Here is a 26,783-nt window from a genome sequence, read left to right as displayed (position 1 = left end):
GCACCAGCCAAAATGATGTAGGAAGTGCCAGGGTGAGAAGGAAGAAAAGAATTGAAGCAGTTTCTTGGATTTTTACTGAGGTTTTCTGTGTAGACTTCTAACTTCCTTTGTGTCTTACTCAGTTAAAAGGGTGATGGCAATACATCTTCTGTTTTAAAACCCCTAAATAAACTGAGGATTTAAAATGATGAATGCAATATTATATTTTCTACAGGGTTTATAACTGAAACAGCATGGGGATTAGACCAGCAGAACCATGTTCAACTCTGGCTGTTGCTCCACCGGTTACAAAATAGTGATATGTTAAAAGCCACTTGGAACTGGACTGAGTCAAGAGAGAAAAAAAAAAGATCGGAGTCAGAGGTATTGTAAAGTCCTTGTTTATGGAAAACAAGGATGAAAAAATTGTATGAAAATCCACAGCATCTTCTGGAATTAGCAAATGCATGGCCATTGTAATTCAGATGAAAGCAACTTGAGTTTAGTGGTGGTCATAGTTGATGAATAAATGAAACATGAAAAAGTGGAAAATATCACATGATATCATTCTCAGGATTACAGATCCCAAGGAAAGGAGAGAGATGGGCAGTAGATAGAAAAAGATATATAGAGTGAGAGAGATCTTATGAATGGAAGAGAAAGGATCATGGGGAGAGTCTAAAGATAGTCATGGGGGATAGTTAGTGGATCAAGGTCCCTGAAGTGGCTGGAAGGGACGGAATTCAGAGCAAGGAGAAAATGTTTATCCTGGCACTAGAGGGGTCCCTCTTCCACTGAGAGGAGAGAAAATCGTAGGGATGGTGTTTTGATTAGTAGTCGCTTCCTCCATCATTCACTCTGGCTAACTCAGCCCTTAACAGTCTTTCTCCCTGTCAGTTTCTATTAGAAATTTTTGTATCATTAAGATTCTTTTTGAGTGGGTTTTTTAAATTTAAATCTGCTTTCTCTTCAGAGATCTTAAAATAATCTTTTTACTTTTTGAAAGAAATTGTTAATAATCTCAGTTACTATTTCCAGATAGTATCCTCACAGATGAAATAAATTTAAAAAAAATAGTAGTAAGTAAATAGAAACGTAACACACTCATTTCAGGTAAAAGATACAATAAAAGATTCCTCAATAGGGATAACTATGACATAGTAATAACATTTTATCTCCCTAAAGGGAGGAGCTGAACATTCAAGGTAATTTAATCTAGGGTAATGGGTTAAGTACCATTCAGTTAAAAAATATGTAATATTTACAAAAGACAATATGAGACAAGAATTTAGAAGATTGTCAGCCAACATATAATATGCTTTCAAAATAATCTATCAATAAAACAAATTATCAATATACATTCAGGGGCTTCCCTGGTGGCGCAGTGGTTGAGAGTCCACCTGCCGATGCAGGGGACACGGGTTCGTGCCCCGGTCCGGGAAGATCCCACATGCCGCGGAGTGCCTGGGCCCGTGAGCCATGGCTGCTGAGCCTGTGCGTCTGGAGTCTGTGCTCCGCAACAGGAGAGGCCACAACAGTGAGAGGACCACGTACCACAAAAAAACAAAAACAAAAACAAAAACAAAACCAACAAAAAAGATACATTCAGGGTCTTTAAGATTCATCTGTTTCTATTGTTAAACTATGGAGGACATTTCTTGCTTTCCCTTTGGAGAATCTATTCTCTTCTCTCCCAGTAAGAGCATCCTGATTTTCCTTAGAGAACTACTCCTCTTCATTCTTTTCTCCTATGACTTAGGTGAGTCTGGCCACATACTCAGCTTCTGCCAACATGCCTCAGATTGGCTAAAATAATTACAATGATGTTCAATCCCAGGATTTTTTCTGGAACTATTGGAAAAGAGATCTTCTGTTCTGTTGGCATTGTAAAGCCAGTAAAATATAAGCCTGGAGGTGCTGTGACTGTCTTATTTCTATAAAGATAACAAAGGCTTGATAATAAAGCTAACAGAAGAAAACAGCTGAGAATATGGAGAAAAACTGAGCCTTTATGACATTGTGTGAGACCCTGCACCCCTGGCCTGTTCATATATAAGTCAAATACTTTTTCTTTATTAACAGAAGATAGTTTGAGTGGATTGCTGATATTGTAACCTAAAAAAATCCTATTTAATACTCTTGAAAGTGAATATTCATGATTTAGGGAATTAATATTGACTAACTATGTTCAGGAATCCATATACTTCTGAATTCTCTGTAAACATGATAAATCTGTGAAAAACTGATGCTTCTTATCACCAAAAATTACCATAACATATTGATATGGATAGTACAAAGTGGTCTTCTTATAATCAACCAAGTATTATTTTGTTGTAATGATACTACATTAGTAAATCAAAGTTCAAAGTTACCATCATTAATTTATAATTATAGAACTATGGATAAGAATGAGTAGATACTGGAGTACAAAAGTATCTGAAGGATTAGTGACTTACTTCTGTACAGTGCTATAAGCTTCTCAGAAATGGGGGCATTACAAATACAACTTGGAGTTACAGTTTAATGGATGACAATATACCAATAGATATTATTCCTTAATAAGTTGCAAACTAATTAAAATATTAAGGAATTCTGTGGCTTCACCTTAATTCAACACTTACTGAATGCTTCTATTATTCAAAACAAATGACTAGATTTTATGAAAAAACAAACCACTTATGGATAAATTATTTTCCAAATAAAAGTTGAGTGTGACTCAGTATGAAGAACAAATAAAATCTGGGAAATTATTATTTACTAGGACACACTATTATGTGACCCTGAGCACAAAAAGCAAAAGCTAAAAGAGGAAATATTCTTTCTCAAATTAAAAACAACCAGCTTCTCAACGGGTGAGATAATCTTGCTAATGACACTTTTATAAGGACATTGAGTTTATTCACAATCTTAGTTTTCTGTGGTAACAAAACAGAATTATTGCATTCTTTCCTGAAGCTGTGAGTTGATTACATAGAATCACAAAGACCCCCAAAAGCAGCTGAGCACCACCAGTATGGAATCCATCTGATCAAGAGGGCAGTATATCCACTAACAGACAAAAAAAAGTGCATGCTGACTACTCCACTGATGGTAAGGGGAATGGATGATACTTCTTTTTCTGCTGGATAGAATCCTGGAGAATAATGAAGATAAGCAACATAGGTGTTGTTGTAGGTTTAATGTGTGTGACCATAAATTTATCAAGCCTGGAGCCTTGCCCTTCCATGCTACAACTAATGCAAAGGTCTGAAAGTGCCCTGAAGAATGTTTCTCATTTGCTTTACAAGTGCAGACCCAAAGGGTATAGACTAGCTAACAAGTACCCCAGGAAAGACTTATTCACAAGGACCAAATGGCTCTAACTCATGGCTCAATTTACTGCTAATGTGGACATCTTTTTAGGAGAATGTATGATCTAGTCATCAATGAAGTTCATGATAGGAAGGAATTTGGTTTCAACTTAAGAATAATGAAATGACATAATTTAGTCCTTTATGATGGTAATAATACTGCTTGATTCAGTCCTGGAAGGAAGTACAGGAAATTAAAAACTAAATAGCTAAGACCATTGCTAACTGCTTTATATGCCTGGTCTATTGACTTCCAAACTTTGTGAGATCGATACCATGACCGCATTGCATCACTGTATAAACTGGGGCACAGAGAGATTCTTTAACTAGCAAAGCCATTATGTCTGGTTATGTAGCAGAGTTACAGTTGGCTTTCTGGAAGTATAATCAGTGTGACTGAACTCAGAAAGAGCCCACACCAGGGTTTAATGCTCTTTGGTTGCTGTCTTGAGATGCTTAATAACTGTATCTTTGAATTTATATTTTGTGAGTGAAGTCCAGTGCAACAATGGAGCATGAGCCAGGGGCTTGGAGCCTCAGTTCTTGTGTTGTCCTGCCTTCACTCCCTGTCCCCTGCTGCTTTGGATGCCAAAAAATTGTCTATTCCTCTTTTTTTTTTTTTTTTTTTTGTGGTACGCGGGCCTCTCACTGGCCTCTCCCATTGCGGAGCACAGGCTCTGGACGTGCAGGCTCAGCGGCCATGGCTCACGGGCCCAGCTGCTCCGCAGCATGTAGGATCTTCCCAGACTGGGACATGAACCCGTGTCGCCTGCATCGGCAGGCGGACTCTCAACCACTGTGCCACCAGGGAAGCCTTGAAATATACTTTTGATTTTTAAAAACAATTTAAAACTATAAAAAAACATTTCTAGTCCCTGGGCTATTCAAAAATAGGTAGCATGATGGATTTGACCTATAGGCCACAGTTAGCAGACCCCTGGTCTAAAGCCATTATTTACTCATTCATTCACTGAACACTATTCAATGATATGTGCTTATCACTCTACTAGGCATTAGGCATCAAAAGACATGTTTTCATTTCTCAAAGAGCCCAGATTCTCATGGAGGAGACACTTAAACAAATAGTTACTATTCCACATAATAAATGCACACTGTAATCTGTACAAAGTGATAGAGTAGTATGGAGAAAGGTGAGATTGGAGGGATAAGGATGATGGTAACAACGTGTTATTAGTTACTATTATTGTCATGAAAAGTAACAGAAATATCTACTAAGAAGGTTAAATATGAAAATAGAGGGACTTCCCTGGTGGTGCAGTGGTTAAGAATCCGCCTGCCAATGCAGGGGACACGGGTTTGATCCCTGGTCCGGGAAGATCTCACATGCCGCAGAGCAACTAAGCCCGAGAGCCTCAGCTACTGAGCCTGCGCTCTAGAGCCCAGGAGCCACAACTACTGAAGCTTGCATGCTTTAGGGCCTGCGTGCGGCAACTACTGAGCCCACGTGCTGCAACTATGAAACCCGCGCGCCTAGAGCCCGTGCACTGCAAGAAGAGAAGCCACTGCAATGAGCAGTCAGTGCACTGCAACGAAGAGTAGCCCCCACTCACCACAACTAGAGAAAGCCGGCGCACAGGAATGAAGGCCCAAGGAAGAAAGAGAGAGAGAAAGGAAGGAAGGAAGGAAGGAAATTAAAATTAAAAGAAAATAGAAATTACTTTGTAAAGGATAAAGAACTATACAAAGGTTAACAACTATTATTGTCTATTTTTGTCTATTAATTTTCTCCAGAAATTTAACATTTATTAAACATAGATTCTGGGCTTCCCTGGTGGCGCAGTGGTTGAGAGTCTGCCTGCCGATGCAGGGGACGCGGGTTCGTTCCCCGTTCTGGGAGGATCCCACATGCCACGGAGCGGCTGGGCCCGTGGGCCACGGCCGCTGAGCCTGCGCGTCCGGAGCCTGTGCTCCGCAACGGGAGAGGCCACAACAGTGAGAGGCCCGCGTACCGCAAAAAAAAAAAAAAAAAAAAAAAAAAAGCGTGAAACATAGATTCTCTACAAATAAAAAGAGTAAAGACTCTAAGATAACATTGGCATAACACTATTCATTCTGGTATGGGTTTTTTAAAATGAATTTTGAAAATCAAAGACATTTTAGCTAATGAAACATAACTCTCCCTGCCAAAACGCATGTCTGTGCAAGTGCACACACACACACACATTCTCAAGTTGGTTATAAAATGGTTTTACTAATACTACAGAAAACTGCTTGAGCCTCTTAAGGGCACTCTTGTAAAGCAGCTTGATATGTTATTTAAATTTCCAACAGCTCTATAAGCCATTGAAAGAAATGATTTAATTTTTTCTATTATTGTAACAAAGTCTGTGATTTACCAACATTAAAAATTTCCACTTACAATCTAAAATAGAAAAAAATAGTGTGTATTAAAGACTTGCTTTCAGTCTTCACAGAATGTTAAGAATACTGTACATTTGGAAAGATGTTCATTAAAAGTCATTTGTCCATAAGTCACTGAAATAATAAAATTCTACATATAGTTAAGTATGCTTGATGCATCTCCACTACTTGCTAAGAACAAGGTACAACTTTAGTCCTGGTATCCCTATCTAGTAGACACTATCAGTACCATTATTTCATAGATGAGAAAACAGACCTAGAAAAAGTAATTAACTTGCTGAGAGCATCACAGCTATTAAGTAGTAGAGATGGAATACAAACCTGGATCTGTATGATTTAGACGTTGAAGTTCATAAGCATCACCTCATGTTGATTTTCCCAGGCCTGAACAAACAAATGATAACAGACTAATCAGAAATATCTCAGCTTTGGAAAAAAGGGAAATGTCTTTCCTAAAATAATATCTGATTTTAAGTCCAAGTTGTTTTAATTTTTGATATGTGTGAATATATTCACATTTATATTAGAATTTGTATATATGTGTGTGTATATATACATATACACACATACATACATATGTATTTTGCATATCTTATGTGTATGTATACATCCATCCATACACACACACACACACACACACACATCTTACAATTCTAATTTAGAAATGCAATCACATATCACATGTGCTTTATGGATTAGAGGAATCCTAATTTGGGTTTTATATTCAAATATATCATCTCTGTCCCAGAAATACAGCCATCGAATTGGGAACATGACTATCAGATAATTTATAACAGTTAGGATACTCATTCTACTAAGTAGTTTCTTGCTATACGTAAAATATTCTCCTGAGTAGCCAGTCTATATATTTTTCAAAATAGAACAAATTAACTTTCCTTTAAAATTACTCAGAATTTAACAAGTAAGCTCTGATTCCTAAGTTACTTGTTAAAATGCAAATAGATGCCTTTATCAGAGTCAAAAGTTAAGAATTTGTGTAAAAGTCTAAGTTGTATAAAAACAAAAAGAAGACTTTTTAAAGACAGTGCTTTATAAGGTGCAGGGGTCATCAGAGTTGCTTGTTGAAATACTGTTTCCCTGATCCCAGATCAGAGTTTCTGATCCAGTAGATGAGGAATCAGGCCAAGATATATGCATTTTTAAAAAAAACAGGTAGATGAGGTTATTTTCATATAGCAGGCTTAGGGACAACACTTGGGAAATGACTTTAAGAGGAAAACAGTTAAGGCTTTTATTTTTAATTTTTCCCTAGTTCCAGTTTGGGAACATTCTAGACACTTAAGAGAGGCAAAAGCCTATTTGCTCTATATGCCTTTATTTAAAAACGACTCTCAAAGGAAGCAGAGCCCGCCAATGGAAATACTGGCAATTTTCCAAGCAGTTTAGGGCCAGAATAAAGAAAACTGCAGACAAAGACCAACTGACTGCTACCCTTTGCAGCTTAAAAAGTCTAAACAAGATGCATAATCTCTCATTTGTGGCCCTTCCTTGACAGCTGAAGAAAAGGTGTTGTTGATCAGGCCCTCACATACTAAATAAAAACCTTCAGGCAAGGAAATGGTAATTTTAAGACACAAACCCTGTTACACCAGTTGGAAGTTTACCAGTTTGAAGACTAAAACAAACAAAACAAGAAACAAAGAAAACAAAAGTTTGCAAATATTTTCTCTATTCATCCCCTATCCAGAAGGCTTTTCGTTCCTGGGACTCTTGACAAAAGTTTCAATTATCTCAAATATAACTTTCAAACATCATTACTTTGCTGCAATAGTAATTCTTGGTAATGTCAACTGTGAAACTCTGGGGCTGACAAAGATGTAGCTTGATTCTCTGAATGGGTCAAAGGCTTTTGCCTTTATTATGAATTCAGTTGCAAAAAATGCACTATGATGACATTTCTTACAAGAGTGTTTCTTTATATATATGTATGTATGTGTGTGCATATATATATATATCATACATATTATACATATACATAAAATATATATTTTGTTACTATGCTCACATTCACTTCATGAAGGAAGTACTTTTTATAAATTCACTTTGCCTTTCAAAATGCTTTTAAGACTCATGCAAGACATGGCATTTAGCTTCAGTTTATTCAATGTGAGTTTTCTTCTAGCCTCCAGGCAGCTGTCACTGTTCAGTGGTTAAGAGCACAGGCTTGTGATATTACAGAGTCTGTAATCTTACTACCTGTGTGACCTTGGACAAGTCACTTAACCTCCCCAATTCTCAGTTTCCTTATAGGGATGACAATAGTACCCACTGTACTATTAGTAATAATAATAGTGCACGGGGATGGTTTTAGTACCTTCTTTATGTGGTTGTGAAGATAACAATAATACATTGTTTAATTAAATATAATTTTCAAAAAGTTAACAGTATGACTCTTACACAAATATAAAATAAACACGTGTCAAAGGTTTTATTTAGCTCATTAATTAATGAATAAACTAACCAGATGGCAAGGCTAATTCACAGGATTTTGAGGATCTGGGTATCTATAGGCATTTTGAAACATTATTAGTACAAGATTTCTAGGTAAGATATAAAACTGATTAATGTCCTGTGGGACACCAATCCATAACAGTTGGATTTATTTTTCTCCTGGATAGAAATTATTTCGATCTGTGTTAGAAAAGAAATCTATAAGTTAACAGGTAACTTCATGAAGTCTGGACTATTCATCAATAGCAAATAACGAATTTAACAAAGCACGTTCTCTAGATTATTAAATAATTTGGAATGGGCAGGTTAGATATTAAAAGCACTCATCCTTGCCTTGTTAACATATTTTAAACAAATTTTCTTAATACACTTAATATACAAGGACTCTATGAAAATTAGTTACAAATATTTTTATCACCATTATGTATTTTGTAGGTCAAAATATTTTGTTCACCCAATTACGTTATCACTTTTCTGTATCATAATGCTTGTCCATCATATTAGTAAATTCTTTTCATATATATAAGAACATCTAAAGAGTTTTTTAGACTATACTGAGATCACGCACTGCTCTTACTAGTAGCAGGAACCAGAAGGATATCTATGGATTTATAGCAAATATTGATTAATTAATTGATCATTTTCTCATTCAGCCATTATTGATTGAATGTCAGACTCTGAGAAGACTGCACTGAATAGGATACAGTCCTTTCTTTTATGGAACTGTATCTAATAGTTATTTATATGTAATATTTATTTAAAACTCACTTCTATTTCAAATGTCAATATATATGCCATTAGCTTTGATTCAAAAAAGAACACACAGCAAAGCATTTTTGTTAAGTGATACCAACATTCACCCAGGAACTTTTTTTTGAGGTACGCAGGCCGCCTCTCACTGTTGTGGCCTCTCCCGTTGTGGAGAACAGGCTCCGGCCGCGCGGGCCCAGCGGCCATGGCTCACGGGCCCAGCCGCTCGGCGGCATGTGGGATCTTCCCAGACCGGGGCACGAACCCGTGTCCCCTCTATCGGCAGACGGACTCTCAACCACTGCGCCACCAGGGAAGCCCCGACCCAGGACCTTCTTTACACAACTTAAATTATCTGGAGCAAGTCCATCCAGTTGCAGCTCTTCTACTTCTGCACATTCATTTTTTTAAATATCCAAAATATTTTCCTGTATTTTTAGGTAACCAAGATTCGGTGAGATGTCACTAAATACACACTAAACAGATCTTCTTGAATCTATTTTGCTGACACTAATTTCAAGACATTTATTTATTCTATCAATAAAAGAATATTTTCTATAAAGTGAAGAAGAGAAATCATGAGAAATTAATCGTTTTATGATGATAAACCAGAGCATAAAATGAGCTAGTGAATAATAAAATTGTATCATTGTAATACATATCATTTATGTTATGACCAAGAGTATTCCTGTTCTAAAAATACACTTATGTGCATATGCTGATGGACTCATTGCTATTCTTCATACTACACTTCATTGAGTCAATACACATGGGTATTTTTCATTATCTAAAAACCCATACATATAGATGAACTTACACACAATGAATGGATTTTACTTTATGCTGTGGTTCTGAGGAAAGCTGTTTTACCTTTTCCCCCAAAATGATATATACAAAGACGTACATTTTTACATATAACTTCAAAGGGCTCACAAACCCTCTAGGATTGTATTCTAGAGTAACAAATATACTACGGAAGACTTATGTCTACATTAAACATTTGAATGCCCAGCGAGAATACAGGTTTTTATGCTCTGCCAAACTAATTTCAAAATGAAAAATTTGTTTGCAAATTTAATAATGGGACTCTATTTTGTAAATAAGACTAAAGGTCAAGTTTGCTTAAATTAGGGGAATACAATTGTATATGCCAGACTAAAGACTATTTCGGGGTTAAAAATTTTAAACAAGGAATAGTGGTTAGTCGTTTCATTGAGATCAAATTTACACTTCTATTGCCGATACTAATTATTGGTTTTAACTGAGGATATAAGTAATCTCCTAAGTATTTATAAATTGTATACACTTTTGATTAATTAATGAGGTCTCCAGCATTATTTTTACAAACACTTTAAATAAATGATTATTTCTCCAAAGGAGGACCTGTATATTACCTCCATGAGAAAAACAGTGTGCCTTGCGTGAGTGGCTCGTTTACGTGGAGCAACAAACAGTGGTAATTACACACTTAGTTAATAGAAGGCAAGTCTGCAAACCTAGATGTAGCATTTCTCTGTCCCACTCAAGCCAGTGTGGAAGTGGGGATGTAATCAAGAGATCCCTAAGGAAACAGGAAATCCCAAGAGAATAACTATAAGGGGTACAATTGTAAGGGCACATCTTCGTTCTCAGGAATGGAGGATTTTGCCCTGGGCCAATTTTGGAGGATTTAGATTTTAAGCTTATTAAGAAAGGTGACAATTTCTTTTGGCACATCCAACGTATCATATGCTTCATTTGACAATTTCAATGCTGCATTTCAGATTCTTCATGTTATATACAAATATAGAATGTTACTTAGCCTCAAAAAATAATGCGTGAAAAATGAATCCTTTTAGAAATAGTGAATAATTTTCATGAAGTCACCCAACCAAAATATCAGCATTTGGAGACAAAACTGAAGGAAGAAGGAAGTGTTGATGGGGCTGTAAAGGAATCCACTTGCTGCTGCTGCTATGTATGATCTACTGTACTGGCAGGTTGCATGGTGAGCCTTTTCAAACGGAGAGACAGAACGAAAGACAGCACCAGGACAGATCTTATTGACTTTTTATTTATTTATTTTTGCATGCTGATTTTGACAACAAATAAAAACCATTATCTGTCCACCTTTGAAACGGGACCACATCTGCAAATGGTTTTCTGTTGATGAACAGCACTTGAAAAATCCAGAACGGAAACAGAGAGTTTGTTTGCTTGTTTGTTTGTTTTTGTTTCTTGGGAAGAAATGGATTTGATAAAATATGAAGTAATTATTTTCACTGTTTGATCCAGAAAGTTGAATCAAAGTATTAATCTGTATTTTCAAATGAAAATCTACACACTCAAAATATTTTGCATTTCGTTCTCAGAAAGTCTATGTCTGTTATAAAGCCAAAATGAAGATTTATTTAATTTAAAATTTTCAAGCATTAGATACGAATTTTGTGGTTGACTCAAGTCCTTCGGTCTTGATTTCACACTATTTCCCTGGCTCTCTACTTAGTGTCTAATTTACTGCTGATTGGCCCCTCCTCCATGCGGGAGGTGTCAAATAAAAAAAGATAGAATCTACATAAATTAATTCTCAGTTCTGAGCAATATTAAGAAGCTCATTGGGAACAAAGATTGTTTTGCTCTTTTAAAATAAAATTTTGGATTATCTGTAGATTTCAATTTTCCATTACCATTGTTACAGATAATTGAGTTGTATTTATACTTAAACTGAATTTGTTATAAAATTCCTTTTAAAGTAATGAAAAGGCCTAAAAATATTCTTATCTTTCCCTAGGCATGAGACTAATATTTTTTAATGCTTAACTAATTGAACTTAAATGACACTCTCAGCTCATGTTATGTCAGAGAGTACAAGTTCCCCACTTTGTCAGTTATTTTACAAAGTAGGTTTTTTAAATTCTCATGTACAAACTGAAGAATGTAGAGACATATGACAACCTACTGGATTTCTTAAGAGATGAGACAGAATTTACATAAGGATCTGAAAATAATATAATACTATGAAACATCACAAATATGGGAAGAGACAGTACAGTTACCTTCTTATTCCCATTCCCAGATGGCATTATAGAAATCTTCATAACTTCTGGTCTAGATCTACTGCAGAGTAGGCTTAATGGCTAGATGTTAAATGCTCTCCTCTCTCTGACATTTACACCTCAGTGATGAAGAGCCTGTGCAGGAAACCACAGAAGTTCATTAAGTTTCCTTAGGAGAGAGGGATATAGATCCTGGGAATGTGTGGTCCCTTTTGGCATGGCTGCCCTGAGGTTAAGTATGGTACAATAACTGGATGCCAGATATTCCTACATCTCCTCCTCATTCTTTTCCAAATAAGGTGTTTCTCTCAGGGCTATCATGGCAGGGATGTATTTTTTGGCACCGAAGTGCAATATGAAAGAACTTTGGGAGTAAAAGGTGAGTGTTTATTTTGAAGGTTGTTGAAATTATGCTTCATTGATTTCCAATTTAGTTATTTAATAAACTGACTAAAATATGGTTAATTTTTCTAAGTTTTTTTTTTACACAGGGCTTTGAAATTTCTCAGCTTTCATATCTCAATCGCAGAATGCTATTTTTGTGCAAATGAGAAGCACACATATTGGAGTATTAGTTTAGGTTTTAAAATCTTGGTGTTGAGAGTTATATGAAAATAGTGTTTGTATAAAAATCATACTTGTTTATGATACAGAATACAAAATGTAGTATGGTTTGACAAAAAATCTTGGAAAAGAAAATTCTTTAAATAGGTAAGGGCAATAGAAATGAAGATAGTAACACCTTCTATTATCTATTAATTAGCTATGGACCTTCAAGCACATTCTAGGTGCTGTGGTACTGTCATCCATTCAAGGAATTTATATGATAGTGGGTAAGAGAAATAGTATACAAATAGTACCAATATGACAGGTTATATGTTTATAGAGACATATCAAAGTGTAATGGGAACACTAAGCCAGAAAAAAACTGACTTCTTGAGATGAGGCAAAGGTTGACTAAGAAGTATAAGTGTCAGAGCGGAGTTTGTAAAAATATACAGGGATAGAGTATAGAAGGTTAAGAAATCTATAATTTTGCTTGTAACCTAGGGACAGTCATTGATACATATTAAAATAAGAAAACAATAGGAAGAGAAATAGTTTCCAGCTAGTCTAGAATGAGGATTTGCAGAAGTATAAAAACAGGTTCCCTGATACAGAACAGAGTCTCATTCAGGTTCCTTTATTCTGGCTGAGGGAAATAAAGAAATCCTTGCTACCCAAAAGATATCAGTACAAGAGGGCCGAGAAAGCATGCAGGGTTTCTGCAGGTGTGCTCTGGATAGCATATGATGATGCCTACAAGTGGTAGGAGAATGCAAGATAAGAACTAACATATGGTGACATTCCAACACATGCCAGGAAATATCATTTAGCATACATAATCTTATTTCATTTTCACAACAACCCTATGAAGTATGAATTATTTATTAACTCAAAGTTAAATATGGTTAAACTAAGTTCCAAAGAGGTGAACTTGCCCAAGATAATAGCAGTGGTGGAAGAAGAGACAGAATCTGAAACCCTGCCTGTCTGGTATCACAATTGATACTCTTTTTGTAGAATCTCCTACCTCAAGTAGCATTTCTGCTATTGAGTGTATAGTAACAGGATGACCAACCATTCCCAAATCCTAGTGCTTTTCAGGACATGATTCTGAGCTGACCCGTCTCTGGTTTTATGAGGAAGGGGTGGTGCAGTCAGAAGCTAGGTCAATACAACTCCGTGAGGCTCGAATGGGTTAATCTTTCAAAGATGTCACAGTACTAGAGCAAAGGGAATAGATGTCAGAGATATTTTATAAGCAGAACTGAGAGGATATGGTGACCCATTTGATATATGAAGTGAAGGGGAGCTGAGCATTAAGGAATGACTCTTCTGGCTTGGGTGTCTGGATGCAAGAAGGTCCAATCAACCAACATATAAAATACGGGAGGAGGTACAAGCTCTATGATTAGGAGATCAAATGTGGCCTGAAAACAAGAGACATACTTTAGTAATTATTCAAATAAATTCAGAAGAGAGAAATCAGGGATTTTGCAACAGCATATTTCTTATATTTCCTGGTAATTAACTTATTGCAGACCCAGGCAAATGAACACTATGGTGGACTATAAAATTCATTATCAGTCAGGTCAGGATAACTCTGAAGATTATTATTTGAGATCACTTAAATATATCAAATACAACTTTAAGATTTGAAACAGACACTCTTTTTATGGTGAGAGATATGCAAATCACACTGGAAAGTTCATTTATTATGATATAATAAATGGTCTGAAAAGTTTTTAGGGCAAATAAGACATTATGAAGAGTAGGGAAAGAGATTTATTACCATGACATATTTTTATGTGCTTTGGCTATTGCATAATTTGGAAAGATTTGGCATAATAATACTTCTTATGATCACTACCTTCAAGTCTGAACATCATTTTTGACTATGGGAAGAAAGACAAAATATGTTCCTAAATATAAAAATTCAGGAGATAGGGAAGGATGGTTGGAGAGATGGATAGTTCAAATAAAAACAAAAAAAAATTCCTTGCCTTGTTTTGAGAACTTTCATTCTTATAGAATTATACTGAGTTGAAAATAGGTACAATTTATTTATTTGAATCCATATGACATTTTTGGCTCTCTGTATTCAAAAGAAAGGCAAGAATGTGTTTCACAAGTGAAGAATGTGTTTATGAAAGCACACCTAACACACTGATGGTCATGTGCAGCTGTCAATCTGATTCCCATAATTCCAAGCCTGTTTCTACTGATGGATTTATACTATGGCTATGATTTAATTCGTTCACAAGTACTATTGAGTGTCTACAATGTGCCAGGTAGCACTCTAGGTACAGAACTGGGATTAAAACTGAAAAAAAGTCTTTCTCTAATAAGGGAGAGAGACAATAAATAGATCAACAGATAAATATAATTTCCAGGAGGCGTTTGTGCTATGAAGAGTGATAAATGAAAAGGTCTGTTTTACATAAATGAGCTTGAAATAGTGGCCAGGAATCCAATCATGTAGCATTTTACAGGGCATGATAAGGGATATACGTTAGAGTAGAACCAATAGGACTGGCTGATGGGTCAGATGGGGGTGAGAGGGAAAAAAAAGGGTCAAGAATAACACAGTTTTGGCCTTAAGCAACTAGGGGTTTATGGTACCATAAGAAAAATAGGGAAGATCTAGAGACGAACAAGCTTAGATGAAACATATGAAGATGATAGATAGACAGGTGGATGGATGTAGATTAGACATACAAAAGAAGATGTGGCAGAGCTATTTGAGATCTAAGTCTAGGTCATGGGGAATTCAGCCCTGGGGCTATAAATCTGGAAAACTGTATGTAAATTTTTTAAAGCCACGGGAATAGCTGAGACAACCTGAGAATGGATAGTAAATTGAAAAGAGCTGAAGAGAGACTCTAGAGCATTCCAACATCTATAAGTCCTGAAAAGGAGGATGAGCTGCAAGGTAGACTATGAATGGACCAGAGGGCCTTGAATCAGAATACCTCTGCTCTCTATGTCACTTCTCTCTAACTCAAACTGGCAACCCACTACAGATTATAAACTGTTGATATTCTCCATCATAACTGAGAATCAATGCACTGGGAAAACAAAAATCTTCTAAAAGATATATTATGGAGAATGGGGACCACTGAGATTGCTAAATCTAGAATTACAAATTAGCATAAAAAATATTTTTCACAGATGGTAACATTATGACTACCCGTTTAACAAAAACAAATAGTTCAATTATTAAACAGATACTTCAAGTTGTGGTACTGTAGCTTACATGATATAGTATGCCATGCTGTCTGTTCAAAAATATTAAAGTCCAAATACTTGGAAACACAATTATTTTATGGTTGCATTAATCTTTTAAATAATAATGTGCATTTCTAGAAAAATTGAAATTTTATGAAACATTCTTTAACTCAGATAACTGTGTAAGATTTGGAAGGTAAATATTATTATCACCATTTTGCTAATAAGCACACTGGGATTCAAAGAGGTTGATTAATTTGAATAATGTCATCCAGCTAGGAGCTAGCAGATATATGACCTGAACAAGGACATTATACCTCCTAATCCACCACTCTTCCAAGATCATTTATTAATGTAGTTTGTTTTCTTTTTTACATGTAGAATCAGAGGCATGTATGTTGGTTGTGCAGGTTGTGCCCTGCATGGGTAGCTACGAACAGTGCCCTCACACTAGGCAGTAAGCAGCCTGAGCAACACAAGCGGTGGCTGTGATTAAAATAATACTTCACTTTGACTATACTTCAAATAGCCTCAGAAACATTGTGAGATAAGAACGAAGACCAATTTCTCATTCCATCAGGGATAATTTTCATTTCTCCAAATAATAAAAAGAAAAACTGCATTTGTCAAATGATGACGATGATGAAGATTATCTGTTAAATCTAAAATTCTGCAGGTTTTCTTCCTGATATAATATTTTATGTCTAATTTTCTTTTTCCAGAAACATTTATCTTAATTCACTTTATCCTTAATTCATGTTCACTCCCTCAAATATTCCCTTAGCGACATTTCTAAGGTTCTACCCTGTCTTCTTCCAGCAGGTTCTTGGGCCTGTCCTTCCTTTCATCTTTAAACACTCCTGGCCATTAGCAAACCAATTAATCAATGGTGGTGGCCTTTCCTGGAAACAGTACTCATACTGACTTTCATCCCCGCTCCCCCCCACCATGTCACTACTGCTTTAGTTCCTTGATTTACCACATTATTTTTCCATTTTCTCCCTAATGCTCAACTTCTTTTTCTTCATCGTTTAAATCTGAGAATTGTGATATATTGAATTATTGGTTTTGATCATCACTCTATCTCTTTATGTTCCTGCTCTTGTGAGAAGTTAGTGAAAGGCTCAGAATCATTTCAATCTCACGCTGTCTTCTTAGCCCCTCCTTTAAAAAAAACAGAGTGAAATAAGTTATTTCTCTTCTATTCTTCCAAAATGTTTCCTGGCTCTGATGTATTGATACAGCCATAGTCCCTCCTTCCTTCCTCTCCCCCACCAACAGCCACTTTTTAAAGTGAAATATCAGGTTTAGAAATCAAAGAAAATAAAAAGGCTTGTGTGTGTATGTGTGTAGATAAACTATAATAGCTGCGTTATCAAATGCATACCAAATGAAGATATTTGGCAAGATTTTTTTGTAATTTACATTTATCAATATCTACCAGACATTTAATTAGAGAATCAATTAGAGAACTGGAAGTAAATTGAATTCCAACACTTGGGACAGTGGTTTCACTGACCTGCTCCTTATGACATTATTTACTCTACACAGGGAAGCAAGACTAGTGTCATCAATAACTGAAAGGCAATCATGAATACTTTGGGATTTGAGGTTTATGGGAAGATTATTTCTAGCAGGTGTGGGACATCAAGTTGCTAACATTTTAATACAGAATAAGCTAATAGAATTCCATGCTTTGTGGAATTAAAGGTAGAACACCATAAGATTACTGGCTGTGTAGCCTGGGGTCAATTTCTCACGAAAAAAAGGAACCCATAACATTGGTCTTTCCTATTTCATAGAGTTGATAAGAGGATCAAAAGAGACAATATACTTGAAAGTACTTTGAGAAATATAAATATTATATAAATGTAACTAATTATGAGTTCCTGTAATTCTTTATGATGGCTTTCAAGAAAATAACATAATGCAGAAAACCTGTGGATCTAACAATCCAAATAATGTTTTTCATAGAATTTAATTTAAACAATATCTGTGCACCAAAAGTGTATATCATTCATTACTTAGTATCTTTAGGCAGGAATAAAATGTTGAATAAAGCACTATTGGTATAAAATGTAAATACTACCAAAGGATTGGTTTATCCATTAGCAATCCTATTATTGCTTGTCTAAATCAGTTAGTTAGGAAATCAATGGACATTACCTTCAACTGAAAAATAATTGGTTTAGTTGACACGTTCAAGGATGCTTACACTGACTTATTTAGTCATATTTAGTATCACCTGAGAGAAAATTTAAATTTGATTTACCTGTTAATATTCAAATAGTCATGCAAAACTTTAAAAACATAATTAGGGTAATAAATACTACTACTGAGGTTAAATCTGCAAATCTTAGTCACTTAATTTTAGGCTCATTCCTTTCATTTCCTTTTGAGATAGAAAACTAGTAATATGAAAAACAAATTTATGAGACAGATTTTAACCAAGTGTACCACTATTAACTCTCAAATTTTTTTTTTTTTTCCGATACGTGGGCCTCTCACTGTTGTGGACTCTCCCATTGCGGAGCACAGGCTCCAGACGCACAGGCTCAGCAGCCAAGGCTCACGGCCTCAGCCGCTCCGCGGCATGTGGGATCTTCCTGGACCGAGACATGAACCCGTATCCCCTGCATCGGCAGGCGGACTCTCAACCACTGTGCCACGAGGAAAGCCCTAACTCTCAAATTTATTACTTAAAATTTACCTTTTGAATTTAAAGAATGTAAAAATATAATCATTTTATGAAGTGCTATTAAGTAGTGACTTATATTAGTACATTTCCAAATATCAAATTGCATCTTTGATGGTATGTGGCCATTGTATTACATATTTCTCAACATCTTGGGGATGGCAGTATGCAACATATCCTATTCTCTGTGTATGAGCATAAATCATACTAAAACGGTTTATAATTCTAGGAAACTAGTGTTACTGAGATCTTTACTCATCTGTATTTCTTTTGCTTTTGTCTATAATATTTTAGGATTTAGACTTGCACATTATTACTATTTTGCAAAGTTTGGGTTAAAGTATTTCTACTGCTCAAAAAGAAACTCGAACATGTACATAAAAATGTAAAAAAAGCAAAATATTAGAATTAAAAATTAAAATTATATATCAGTGCAATATCCTTGAAAACAGGGTCAATAAGTTTGAGTTAAACTGTTCATACTAAATATTTAATATTTTCCTCATTTTACTAAAATCTATAGTTTGTCAATAGTAAGCATAAATTTCTGTTGAAATATTAACTAATATTGAATCATTTGGGAGAATTTATAAAATAGTAAAACATTTTGCTTCATACTAGCTAATATTCTTTTACTATGTTATATATTGGGTGGGCCAAAAGGTTTGTTTGGTATTTTTCCATAAGATGGCTCTAGTAGCACTTAGTTGTCTTTAACTTCATTCGAAACAATTTTGTTAGATTGTATGTGACAGCTGTCATATCAGCGGGCATTTAAAAAAAGACTTATCAGGGGCTTCCCTGGTGGCACAGTGGTTGAGAGTCCGCCTGCCGATGCAGGCGACACGGGTTCGTGCCCCAGTCCAGGAAGATCCCACGTGCCACGGAGTGGCTGGGCCCGTGAGCCATGGCCGCTGAGCCTGCGCTTCTGGAGCCTGTGCTCTGCAATGGGAGAGGCCACAACAGGGAGAGGTCCATGTACCCCCCCCCCAAAAAAAAAGCTAATTTCTTAAACTTCTGTGTCAGCTCACTTTTTTTAGAGTCACTAAAAATGTCTTAAATCTGACTATTTCTGTTCATCAAACTCCTGAAAAATACCATTTTTTTGAGCTTTTTAAAAACTGAAGTATAGCTGATTTACAACATTGTGTTAGTTTCTGGTGTACAGCAAAGTGATTCAGTTATACATAATTTTATGTATTCTTTTTCATTATGGTTTATGACAAGATATTGAATATAGTTCCCTGTGCTATACAGTAGGACCTTGTTGTTTATCTATTTTATATATATTAGTTTGTATCTGGTAATCCCAAACTCCTAATTCATCCCTCCCCCCTTTCCCCTTTGGTAACCACAAGTTTGTTTTCTTTGTCTGAGAATCTGTTTCCATTTTGTAAATAAGTTTATTTGTATCATATTTTAGATTCTACATGTAAATGATATTACATAATATTTGTCTCTGTCTGACTCACTTCATTTAGTATGATAATCTCTAGTCCATCCATGTTGCTGCAAATGGCATTATTTCATTCTTTTTTAGGGCTGAGTAGTATTCCATTGTATATATGCACCACATCTGTATCCATTCATTTATCAATGGACATTTAGGTTGTTTTCTTGTCTTGGCCACTGTAAATAGTGCTGCTATGAATGATGCAGTACATGTATTTTTTTGAATTAGAGTTTTCTCCAGATATATGCCCAGGAGTGCAATTATTGAATCATATGGTTACTCTATTTTTGTTTTTTTAGGGAACCTCCATACTACTTTTAAATGTCAGGCTTTTAAGTTTTCCCTGTTTATTATAGCCCAAAGTTATTTTCTTCCATGAATTCCCATGATATCTTATTTCTACTGTTCCTAAAATTGTATTTTTGTGGCAAATACCACAGGTTGGCCAATTCAATGTCCCTTCCATATTCCTTGTCTTCCTTTTCTTTCATCACAGAGGCCACAAAATGATAAGAAACAACATCGAGTAATGAAGATTATCTGTGTGCCACTGCTCCATAGCTTCTTCAAAGTTTTGTGCTTATTTTGACATGTCAAAGATGGAAAGGAAAACAAATGTAGGTAATTATTCCCAAATTCTGCCTCTGGTGTCTGCATTTCTCAACAACTCTCCCTCCTACAAAAGATCAATTTTCAGGTAGCTATACAGGTGTGTCAACACTAGAGGCATGGTCATGTCTTTGCTAAATACACTACATCAATTCTGACTTCATTTTACTAATTTCTAATGAATAAGGACAGAAGGAAGAAAATGAATCTTACGGAAGATGAAGAAAAATAATCATTAATATCTATTTAATATACCAACTACATTCTTGTGTCTTTTAATCATCACAAGATGTCTGTGAAATAGCTTTCATTATTCAGAATTTTACAGATGAATATATTAAGGCTTAAAGTAGGCAATTATACTAAAATCACACATTAAGTGATGTTGCTGAGAATCAAACCCACGAGTTTCTGGTCTTATGGTCTCAATCACTTTGGGTTTTTTTGTTTTTTAAACATCTTTATTGGAGTATAATTGCTTTACAATGCTGTGTTAGTTTCTGCTTTATAACAAACTGAATCAGCTATACATATACATATATCCCCATATCTCCTTCCTCTTGCGTCTCCCTCCCACCCTCCCTATCCCACCCCTTTAGGTGGTCACAAAGCACCGAGCTGAGCTCCCTGTGCTATGTGGCTGCTTCTTACTAGCTATCTATTTTACATTTGATAGTGTGTATATGTCCATGCCACTCTCTCACTTCATCTAGGCTTAACCTTCCCCCTCCCCGTGTCCTCAAGTCCATTCTCTACATCTGTGTCTTTATTCCTGTCCTGCCCCTAGGTTCTTCAGAACCTTTTTTTTTTAAACTCCATATATATGTGTTAGCATACGGTATTTGTTTTTCTCTTTCTGACTTACTTCACTCTGTATGACAGACTCTAGGTCCATCCACCTCACTACAAATAACTGAGTTTCATTTCTTTTTATGGCTGAGTAATATTTCATTGTATATATGTGCCACATCTTCTTTATGCATTCATCTGTTGATGGAGACTTAGGTTGCTTCCATGCCCTGGCTATTGTAAATAGAGCTGCAATGAACATTGTGGTACATGTCTCTTTTTGAATTATGGTTTTCTCAGGGTATATGCCCAGTAGTGGGAGTGCTGGGTCATATGGTAGTTCTATTTTTAGTTTTTTAAAGCACTTCCATACTGTTCTCCATAGTGGCTGTATCAATTTACATTCCCACCAACAGTGCAAGAGGGTTCCCTTTTCTCCACACCCTCTCCAGCATTTATTGTTTGTAGATTTTTTGATGATGGTCACTGCCTCATTCACTACTTTAAGTGTGAAAGTGCATACCACCAGGAACAAGGTATTCTTTTTTTTTTTTAAATCCAAAATGTGTTTATTGGGATGGTTTCCCATTCATCTTGATTCCACGGGCTTTTAGTGCTGCTTCCATCTGAAAGAGCACCCTTCTGTAAGCCTTGCTTTTCCTCCTGTAGGCTGGCAGAGGACGGTAGAGCAGCCAACACACAAAACTACTGTTTGTGCATGGCTAAAGACGGTGGTGATTTTATAGCATCCTGGCCATTTCACATCCATGAAATAGGAATTGGGGCTCTGTACCAGGCACTTCTTCTTGTGTTTCCTTTTCTCCTCTTCTGGAGAGGGATGAAGGAGATCCTTTGAGAGAGGCATGTTCTCGTGGGGAGGTCGTCACCATCAGAAAGGCAAGGTATTCTTTATTTTTACCAATTAGATCTTACATAGCCTGATAACATTTTTTTTTAAATGTTACAGAGACCATACCAGCAGTATGCTGGAGTTGGCTCCCACTGGCTCATGAGGGTCATGGGGCACATTTCTTCCCAATTCTGTGTTCAGTGACTTCACACTGGTAGTTTGAAATTGATCATGTCGGGAGTATTTACGCTATGAAAATCGGCAAACTTTACAAATCTGGGCTCTTGCATTCTCTCCCCCAGCTGGTTGTTAAATATTTACCAGAGCACCACTAAACACTTTCATCCAAAACACTTTCATCAAAACACTTTCATCCAAATCTTCAAAAGCATCTTTTATAATTATAACATTAATCTTCTCCCTTTGCTCTTATATACGTTGCAGAGTTGAGTTTTCACCTACTGACTTTTGAAATATCATTGTCATGTGCTTTATACTTCAATGACTTCTCACTATTATGAAATAAAACTCATCAAATTCCCTTCCCCCCTTATTTATTTATAGCCTTTCCTTTTTGACCCTTTTGAAAATTTCAGTTTCAATGGGTAGTTGTGCCAAGAACTATCACATTTAAGTAGTTTGAGTGCTTGTCTATGGAAATGCTTCTTTTCATGACAGAACTTTAATTGAATGTCCTGAAAATAACTGAACCTCAAGGAAAGATATATAGGTAATCATGTAGAGAAGCCAGTGAGCCAGAGTATTGGCTAATTCCCAATTTTATGACCATCGTTCATATATAATTCAAAATGTTTCTTAACTGAGAGTCTAAGAAGTATGAAGTGAGTAGTCTTTCTGAACTGTGAGAAGAAATAAGTCAATGAATTACCTGAAATCAGGATTATGTACTAATACCTAGTCTATGGTCAACGAGTACATAAAAAAGAGAGTCATACTATTTAGGGGAAAATAAGAGAAAATTTTAATATCCCAAGCAATAAGAGCTGACGGAAGATCTATTGCAGGTAGAGAGTTCGTTATATACACATCTGGCCAAGTCCTTCTTAAAATGAATAATTCCCATGCAAAGTTATTATTTATCCTTCTTCACATAGTATATAAACTGGGTCAAAAGCCACAACTCAAGAAATAGCTTTACAAGATTGCATACTATTCCTCACACATTTGAGTTCATACTGAAATAATTTATAAACCAGTAAAGAGGGAAATGACTGAGGTATTGTTAGGAACTAGTGATACCTGACATCTTCCTGGACAAAATTTTAGGAATTTCTCTTTGAGATAGTATGACTCAATCTGATTTGAAATCTTGGAGAATGGAGATTTAACAATTTTAATTTTGCCTTATTCAAAAAAGCTGTTTTTGTGGGAGTAAGTAAAAATAAAGTTGGCAGATGCAACCTACCACACCATAAATGTGGGTCAAAGGGTAGCAGCAAAAGAAAGTTTGGGTGAGAATGGAAGGTATTATTCCTACATTTTCTGCCTGCTTGGAGCCCTGAGGGGTGTCCTAATATCCAGAAACGTGTGATCTGGTCAATCATGGACTGGGCACTGCTGAAGTTTATTGTGGCAAGGACAGTAATACCAAATGAAATGAAAGACAACATCTTGATGAAAGAAGTTTCTTTGGGGACTACTTGTGCCCTTCACCTTCTACCAGAAAACACAATCTTGGAAATGATAAGGAATTTAAAGAATGACCAATACCAATTTCTAACAGAATAGATGTCAACTCTCTTTGGCTATAATTCCAAAAAGAGTAAATAAATCAAGAAATTACCAATCAATGTCAAAAGACAATGACAAAATAGAAAGGAATTGACAAAACAGAAAAGAAAAAACACTGAAAACTGTTTGGTCCAGGTAAAATGAAACCTGCTATTTATAGTAGCTATTAAAAAATTAAGTAAACTCACCTATTAAAAGGGAAAAATATCCAGACTGATTATCCAGATTAGGTAAAAATAAAAGCTAGTAACATTTTGCTTATAAGAAAAATCCAAATATAAAATGACACAAGCCAACAAACATTAGGCAAACCTAAAGAAAGGAAGTACAATAAGGCTAATATAAGACAAGATGAATTCAATTTAAAAAAAGATAATATAAATTTCACATAGGAAAACTAGATGATCATATATCTTTAAGTGACCAATAATCAAACACCACAATATATAAATAACCTTATGTTGAATATCCAATGGGAAATAGACAAATATGATTATAGAAGGTGACTTTAATGGATCTCTATAAATCAATAATAGATCAATCATATAAAATAACATAAGAATATAGATTGATGAATATAATGATGAATTTTAGTGTGGAACACAGCACATAATTCACTGTTTTTCAACCGTGCAGTATATTTTACAGAAATTAAACATATGTAGACCAAAAAGGAATCCTTACTAAAGCATCTCAAATTAAAATCATGCTGGCTATATTTTCTGGCCACAATATAATAATAAAAATAAGCATCAACTGAAAATATTTAAATACAAAACCCCAAACCCTGTCATTTATAACAGCTTCTTCAAAATAAATGTTAAATCAAAGAGGAACATTAGAATTCATTGGTACACTATTTGGTTTGTACTATTGAGAATGATATATAGTAATTCTAATGGAACAGCTCTATAAATATAATTATACACTTTTGTTTGGCTTAAAATATGAAATAGACAAAATTTTAGATTCAGAATGTGTTACTGTCCATTTTAAATGGCCAATGGAATAAACTAAAAATCTATTCATATTAACAAGAATTAGGCAAACTAAAGACAAGCGAATAAAAATAAATGACTTTTCTGTAAACTAGCCATAACCACAAGGAGATGTAATAAGAAATAATTAGCACTCATATTAATATTCCATAACATGAAATACCAAGGAAAAACCCAAATAAGAATGTGTGGAACCCATAAGAAGTCAATTTTAAAACTTTATTGACAAACATGAAATAAGTCCTAAATAAATCGAGAGATATCATATTCCTCCATGGGAAATCCAGTCAGGCCTTTTGCATTAATTTTTCTCAAAACGTTGTTCCAATAAAAATCTTAACTTTTTTGATATCTCACAAAATTATCCATGTTCACTGAGAGGAAACAAACAGGAAAGAATAAACAAAATTTTGGAGAAGAGTGATTTTAAAAACCCTTGCCCTACAGTTGTTAAAATGTTACAAAATTTATAAAAATTTAAAGTAGTGCAAATATGCTGCAACTATCAAGAGAGAAAAATTAAGCAGTACTGATCACTACAAACAGAAGCACCTAGTAGTTGATAAATTTAATATTTCATACTTGTGAGGACAGAACAACTTTTCAAGGCATGGTATTACGACATGCTAACTCTTCAGGATAAAGATCAAGACAGCAATTCATCACACATGATATATAAAAATAATTACAGCTTGATCAAAAGGCTACATATAAAATGAATAAGATCATTAAAATTGGAAAATATGAACAAATATCCAACTGATCTTGGGATGGAAAGTTGTAAGTTTACCTCTGGCTTCATGAAACCAAAACCAAAGTAAAAAAAGAAATCAAAATGTTTAATCACATAAAATTTAAACTTATATGCCATCACAAGTTCAAAGACTATGCCATCACAAGTTCAAAGACATTAACAAAGTGGGAAAATTTGCAACGTACGACAAAGCTTTGTAAAACATAAACACGTCTATGGTAATATGAACAAAAAGCACTGGCAGATAATTCAAAAAGGAGAAATTCGAATGACCACAAAATTTTAAAAATTATATTCAACCTTCTAGGTAATCAAATGAAAAAAATATAAATATTAATAAGAACTGAGATATATAATTTTGGCTATCAATTCCACAAAAATTCTTAAAATTTGATATAAGGCTTAATTCCTGTGAGAATGTTGTGATAGAATTATGGAGATTTTTATTCTTTAAATATTTTATATATACATGTTTTCAACAATGAGGAAAATATTATTAGAATAAAATCATGTTTTTATATTTGTAAATATCTGTAAAGTGAGTAATATGAAAGAAAATACTTTTTAGTTTTAAGTGTAAATTTTGCAATTCATTTTTGTTTTAAGCCTAACAATAAAAATGGTAAAATTCATCTTAAAACTGAATCCAGAGGAGGATGCAGTTTTTTCTCAAATATTTTATGGTTGAACGGCAACATATTCTATAGTTGGAAGAAGACTGGACCGAGTTGAAATTTGGATCTATGCCCCCTAGTTCTATCACTTATGAGCCCCTGTCTATAGGACAAACCATTGGGAATCACTTTCCTCTTCCATAAAATGGGGATAATCATTCCTGTCCAAACGTGAAGATGAAATGTAGTAATACACTGGAATGAAGCTGTGAAAACTATCAAAAAGTTTGTTCTCAGGCCATTATGATTGTACTCATGGAATTATGTATAGTTCAATTTTGTTAATCATTCTTCTATTTCCTCACTCAATTTGTATCCAGGGCAGGGTATTTCTTCTACTTCTCATTTAGTGAGGTCCAGTAACACTTTTGTATGCTACAGATAATCATAAATTTATTCACTCAGGAAACTCTTACCTCCCTACTGTTTCACTATGAAGCCTACATATCTATATCTTACATCAAATCAGA

General features: G+C 35.1%; 1 protein-coding gene across 1 annotated transcript; it reads right to left on the bottom strand.

Annotated features, from left to right (window-relative positions):
* Positions 1 to 21,824: 21,824 nt before the first annotated feature.
* LOC308617811 (small ribosomal subunit protein eS27-like) lies at positions 21,825 to 22,166 on the bottom strand. Its single transcript, XM_081235195.1, has one exon. The coding sequence runs from the start codon at positions 22,148 to 22,150 to the stop codon at positions 21,896 to 21,898; it is 255 nt and encodes an 84-aa protein (XP_081091321.1). The 5' UTR covers positions 22,151 to 22,166; the 3' UTR covers positions 21,825 to 21,895.
* Positions 22,167 to 26,783: the final 4,617 nt, after the last annotated feature.

This window comes from Mesoplodon bidens, assembly GCF_964165515.1.
Source record: "Mesoplodon bidens genome assembly, chromosome: 5".
NCBI lineage: Eukaryota > Metazoa > Chordata > Mammalia > Artiodactyla > Ziphiidae > Mesoplodon > Mesoplodon bidens.
Note: the sequence above shows the minus strand (reverse complement) of the source record. Positions and strands in the feature narration are given on the sequence as shown.

What these genes read in the sequence shown, in the direction of transcription:
- LOC308617811 (XM_081235195.1), bottom strand. Translation starts at nt 22,150, where the DNA reads ATGCCTCTCTCAAAGGATCTCCTTCATCCCTCTCCAGAAGAGGAGAAA.